The sequence below is a fragment of the Oryzias melastigma genome, linkage group LG11, assembly GCF_002922805.2.
Source record: "Oryzias melastigma strain HK-1 linkage group LG11, ASM292280v2, whole genome shotgun sequence".
Lineage (NCBI taxonomy): Eukaryota > Metazoa > Chordata > Actinopteri > Beloniformes > Adrianichthyidae > Oryzias > Oryzias melastigma.
The window spans coordinates 26,469,641-26,475,798 of record NC_050522.1 but is presented as its reverse complement, the minus strand read 5'-3'; the positions used below and the strand labels follow the sequence as shown (position 1 = coordinate 26,475,798).

Genomic DNA, 6,158 nt, shown 5'->3' with positions numbered 1-6,158 from the left:
TGGAGTCGTTTTGTTTGGAACGCGCGTCGGACAAAGCAAGCCGGAGTTTAGCCCACAGCGGCCCTCAACTAGGATTATGCCGCAACAGCAACGAAAACTCGAAAATCAGAATTGAAACTGTAAAGAACTGAAAGTGAAGATTCATAAAAGAAAAAAAAAAAATCTGAAAATTCAAAACAGCAGCTGTTACTAATAGATACATTATTTTTCCACTGGTAAATTTTACATTTATAGTTTTTTATTTTTTTCCTCAAATTTTCAAGCTATATTTCAAGCTTTCTGTTTTCAATTTGAAGTTTCAAAAAATTTAAAATTTTCATTTTTAAATTCACAAAGTCTGTTTTTCAAGTTTTCAATCAGTTTTTTTCGTTCACTTTAAGCTGATCCTGACTTTCTGTATTCCTACGATGTCAAACATGAGGAACAGGAAGTGGGCGTCGCCGTACGTCCATCAGCAGTATAAATATCTGCAGTATTAGGCCGACTAACGGTGCAAGCGTCAAGATAAAACGGTGCTGGACTCACCAGACTCTCTAAGCAATAGATCTGCGTGTAACAAAAAAGTAAGAAACATAATTACATTGCATATTTGTTGCTATAGAAACGTCTTATCCATGAAAATCAATTACAAAACGTAAATCGCTGAGAATCCGACTCGTTCTGCAGCTAAACGTTCCCGTGACATTCCCGCTCGGCTCGCCGCCTCAGTTGCTGTGGTTGGACACGCGGGGCTGGATGGTCACCCGTCTGACCGGGGTCTGGTCCGCGTTCCGGTTGGCCACCAGCTCCTGCAGCTGCAGGGCGCCGCCGCCGATGAAGCAGAACGCCGGGCACACGGGGCCGGAGCAGTCCACGTGCCCCTCCCACAGCGGCCGCAGGGAGTGGGCGTCGTGGAAGGTCACGCGGCCCTTCTCGAAGTCAAGGCACACGCCGAGCCGCGGCGGCAGGGGGTACGTCACGCCTTTGGGCGGGGAGGGGCCGTTGCTGATGGGGTCCCGGTTGCCGTTTCCGTGGTTACCGTGGGGGTGGTAGCTGTGCTGAGGCAGGTAGATTTTGCCCATCCCCATCGTGAGGAAGCAGAACGGCGGCGCAGAGTCCAAGGCGTCCTCGGCGCCACTGTCATGGCCGCTGTCTGGGTCATACCTGAGGCAGGAAACACATAGGTCAAAGGTCAACTACCTTCAACACTAATGGAGACACACAGGTCAACCACAGAGGCGGGTCAAAGAGACACAGAGGCGGGGCCAAAGAGACGCAGAGGCGGGGCCAAAGAGACACAGAGGCGGGGCCAAAGAGACGCAGAGGCGGGGCCAAAGAGACACAGAGGCGGGGCCAAAGAGACGCAGAGGCGGGGCCAAAGAGACACAGAGGCGGGGTCAAAGAGACACAGAGGCGGGGTCAAAGAGACACAGAGGCGGGGTCAAAGAGTCAAAGAGGCGGGGTCAAAGAGTCAAAGAGGCGGGGTCAAAGAGTCAAAGAGGCGGGGTCAAAGAGACACAGAGGCGGGGTCAAAGAGACAAAGAGGCGGGGTCAAAGAGTCAAAGAGGCGGGGTCAAAGAGTAACAGAGGCGAAGTCAAAGAGTCAAAGAGGCGGAGTCAAAGAGGCGGGGTCAAAGAGACACATGCCTCTCCGGAGCCTCAGATTTTTGACCTCTATAATCATAAAACATCACTTGAGGCTGAATAAGAATTTTGTTTTTCTGCATCCAGATTAGAAAAGTCCAAAAATGTGAGCAAAGTAAACAAAGTAAAACCAACAAACAGCTGAGTCATGGTATCTGGAGGACAAGATGACTGAACTCCAGGATCGCATCTTTTCTCCGGATGAACCTGACAGAAATGATGATCCTGAAGGATCTCGCAGGATCAAATCTGGGATTTCAAAACTTTATTAAGACAATACAGTAAAAAAAATGTTTGTAGAAAAATTCCCTCAGGATCAGGAAACTCTTTATGAAGATTTCAGCCTCTTTATAAATATAAAAGTGTAACATTTCAATGTATTTGTTCTTTTAAATGTATAAAGTATTCTCTTAAATTATTTTATTGATCCCCTATACTAACATCTCCATAGATAAATACACTTTACTCAAAATATCTTCATGTTTTGGAGGAGAGCGTGTCTGAACTCACCGTGGACTCGCCATGTCCTGTGGAAGGTGAAACCATTCCTGCAGTTTGGACTCCAGACCAACTCCCACCTGATCAGGAGACAACGTTCATGTTGATCCTCATTATCATCACTTTATAAAATTAACTGTTATGATTAAGTGTTTTTAGCTCTATAAAGTGACGTTTGCAGTAAAAGATTTGATTCTCAGCAGCGTTTTCAGGATTCTCCTCTGAACATCAAAATATCACAATAAAGGGTTAAAATTATGTTTAGTTCCAGATTTAGCAACAAATCTGAGGAAAGAAGAATATTTATTCTACGTCTAACAAAAAAACATCCTGTGGGGGCGGAGCCTGAGACACAAACGTGCATTTAAGTAGAAATAAAATCCTTCTTGAAACGGTTCAAACTTAACGAACAACTCTATCATCTCCAGAATGTGTCTTTAGATGTTATCTCTGTTATTGATTTAAAAAAGAAAGGTCACTTTTGACATTAAATTGAACAGATTGTGCAAGTTTTAAAAGGAAAATGTTTTTCTGTAACTGGAAACGCTCCAGAAATCCTCAAAAGGAAATGAACGACACAAAATGAATTCAGATTTTGAAGTTGAGGTAAATGGGAAAAGAAGTAAAACATTTAATATTGTCGTCATTCTACACCTTAAAAGCAGTTTGAGAGCTTATAATGTTTACAGCACAGTCTTTTTTTTGTCAAATCTCATCAAATCAAAGTAGATCACAGATTTGGACTAAAGTGAAGCATCCGTGTAATGACTGTCTTTGCCACTAGAGGGCGACAAACACTTCCACTGCAGCACATGTCAAAGTGAAGGCCCGACAAAATATGTTTTATGGAGAGCAAAATATTCAAATTTTAAAGTTGATTTATTCTGGAATAATATTCCTGCCTTTTTATTATTCATAATTATGTTAAAAAGTTACAGTTTTATGTAGTTTTCGAGCGTTCAGTGGATGTTTATCCTGTCCGTCTGTGACCTCAGGTGTGTTTTGGTCCCTCGTGTGATTGACTTTGACATCCTGCACTGCAGGTTTTTGCTGCTTCTTTGACTTGACGTTCTGCAAACGTCACTCTGGATTTAAATCAAGTTTAGCTAAAATTCCGGCGATTTTGCGGCACAAAGACTCGCCTTCACGAGGTAAGATCCGGGCTCAACTGAGCACGCCCAGTAGTGCCGTCCTTGGGTAATGGCCACATCTCCCACCAGGAGGTCAGAGGTCAGGTGGCAGGAGGTGAGGGCGTGGTCGGCGGCCTGCAGCAGCGAGAGGCCGGGCACGCTGCGGGCGCCGCGCTGCTCCTTGCTGACCACCAGCCGGTCGGCGTGGAGACCCCAGCGAGAGTCCAAGTAAAAGTTCAGAACTTGGAGGAGATGGCAGAGAAACGGAGAGAAGAAAGAGTCAGAGGAGGAAAAGACAGTCAGGAAAAGGGTTTGGAAGGGCGGGAGGGTCAGGGACAACAGAAGGAAAGTTTACAGAGTCAGAAAGCAGAAGAAGCGAAGAGGAGAGAAGACGGAGCAGGCATGCACCTCCTCCCGCTCTGGAAGACAAAAGTATTGATCCGCACATTGATGACTCGGGGAACTAAAACTGCAGGTGTTGCAACAAAGCTGCACAGGAAGTCGGATTTTGTTTTCGTTGCAGGATGTCAAACGGGAACGCACCACGCAAACCACCGTTTAACCGGGATCAAAGCGGACTCTGATCCATGACCGCCACGGTTTTCCCAAACCTGAGCGGTCATGGACAGATGGCTGCACGGGGTGGGAGGGGGGTGTGTGGGATGAGGGGGGGTCGTGAGGATGTGGCGCTTCTTACGTTCTGTGGGAGGCATGTAGGTTGGCAGCGTGGAAGTAGCAGAGTTGAAGATGACAAGAACAAAGCTGTGAAACGGAAATAAAACGTGAGATAAAGACGAGGAAATCAAAGCTGGGGGATGGGGGTGGGGGGGGGGCAGAAATATCTGGAATCAGGATGAGAATGAAGAAGAAAGAATGAAAACTTCTGACAGATCTTCACTGTCGACATCTCAGAGCTGCAGGTTCAATGAGTTAAACACATCAATCGTTCTTTCTCTGGGCAGTAACTCCTAAAGCTCTGATGAAAACGGAGTTTTTAACGTGTTATCTGGGATTTCACTGATGGTTTGTTCCATGAAACAGGCTGACCATGTGAGCGATGGGGTGTCATCACGGTTGAGTGAAAGTCCGTTTCTGCCTTCTTGCCCCTCCAGAACTGGACTTTAACTGTTTGCTGGCACTTTGGGTCAAATCCTGACATCACTGTTCGTATCTCAGCATAAAAGATTCATTTATTTATGAGGAAACAGCGAGAAATCCTGAGGTCCACAAATCTGAAAGGTCCTTTAAGCTCCACCCACCAGAGAGGACAAACCACCTTTCTCCGGTCCAGAACCGCTCCGATGTGTTCTGGAGCAGCACGTTCTCACACCGACGTTTGGGCGTCACAGACCGCCCATGTCACTTTTTGGCGTTTTGGGTTTCCTCAACTCGTTGTTTTTTCATGTAGTACTGCACCCGTTAAATCCCATTAGCCTGCGAACCAGAACCAGTCCAGTACCGTGATGTATAGAACCAGAACCCTGACCCGACACCGGACAGGATGCAGACGCTCCATTTGATACCAGACGCGACCAGGAAGTGGTACCGGGCGTGACCCGTCCTGGGTTAAGGTTAGGGTACCGGTACCAGGTTGGGGGCGTGTCCGGTAGTGCGTCCTCAGGGGTTGCAGACCCTTAATGTTCACAAAACGACGAGTTGGGACAATCAGAACTTCAAAAAGTGACGTGGAAGCGCCTCAACCAAACGTGTGACGACTAGAAACAGGTTTTGATGAATCCTAAAGTTGTTCTGTTACTCCTCCGACGACCACAGATGTTCAGCTAAAACTCAGCAAACCGCCGTCAGCTCACCTGGAGCAGGAGGCGTGTGCAGGTACACCTCCTCGCTGTACTCTCCGTATCCCGCCTTGTTGCAGCCTCTCACCCGCAGCACGTACACGCTGTCCATCTCCAGCCTGTCGATCACGGCGCTCGTCCCGTTCACTTCATCCAAGCGCTGCCAGCCCCAGCGAGCGGCGGCCAGCCCTCCCCTGAAGCCCCCTCTGGACGCTCCGCCCGGCACCACGCCACGGCGCCGGTACTCCACCGAGTAATGCCAGGCGGGGGCGGACTCTGGAGGAAGCCGCCAGCATAAGAAGAGCTGGTCGTAGGCCAGCGTCCGCTGGGTATCGATCACCGGCGCCAGAGGAGCTGTGACCACGACAACGAGGCTTTAACCAGAGAAGGTGTTTCTCCTGAACGTCTCCTCCAGACTGTCGGACTCACCCTGAATGAAGTTCAGCTCAGTGAGGAACTTCAGCTCTTTGGAAACATCCAGCTGGAAGTGTCTGAAGGACGGATCGGCAGCCAGACTGAAATGTTGGAGATTCTCAATGGCTTTGCTCAGTCTGAGGAGGAACAGGAGAGGAAGAAAACACAGCGTTGTCATGACGACGAGGACGTGAGGAAGAAAACACAGCGTTGTCATGACGACGAGGACGTGAGGAAGAAAACACAGTGTTGTCATGACGACGAGGACATGAGGAAGAAAACACAGCGTTGTCATGACGACGAGGACGTGAGAAAGAAAACACAATGTTGTCATGACGACGAGGACGTGAGAAAGAAAACACAGAGTTGTCATGACGACGAGGACGTGAGGAAGAAAGCTGGGAGGAGGACAGACGATTTGAGGACATTTCCTGGTTTGTTTTTTCTGCTGGAGATTCCAGGAAAAATCTAAAATTGTTTCATTGATGCAGACGACGAAGACGCATTTTCTCAGTGATGATTAAAAGACGGATTTGTGTTTCTTTGAGAAATGAAATGTTTATAGATTGCTGTTTGTAAATCTGGAAAGTAACATTTTAACGTCAACATTTTTGGTTATTTAGGCTGTTTTAGAAGAAAAAAAAAACAGATCTCATTTCTCACAAACATCTTGTCACATTTTAAATGAATCGTACAT

General features: G+C 47.3%; 1 protein-coding gene across 1 annotated transcript in view; it reads right to left on the bottom strand.

The window, feature by feature from the left end:
- Positions 1-247: 247 nt before the first annotated feature.
- Positions 248-6,158, bottom strand: part of trim46b (tripartite motif containing 46b) — a gene marked incomplete at its 5' end in the record, with an annotated part of 15,457 nt that continues 9,546 nt past the window's right edge. The window contains 5 exon segments of the mRNA XM_024298306.1: positions 248-1,143; positions 2,134-2,201; positions 3,264-3,493; positions 5,063-5,401; positions 5,477-5,598. Of these exon segments, the coding sequence (XP_024154074.1) occupies positions 705-1,143; positions 2,134-2,201; positions 3,264-3,493; positions 5,063-5,401; positions 5,477-5,598 (1,198 nt within the window). The 3' untranslated portion in view covers positions 248-704.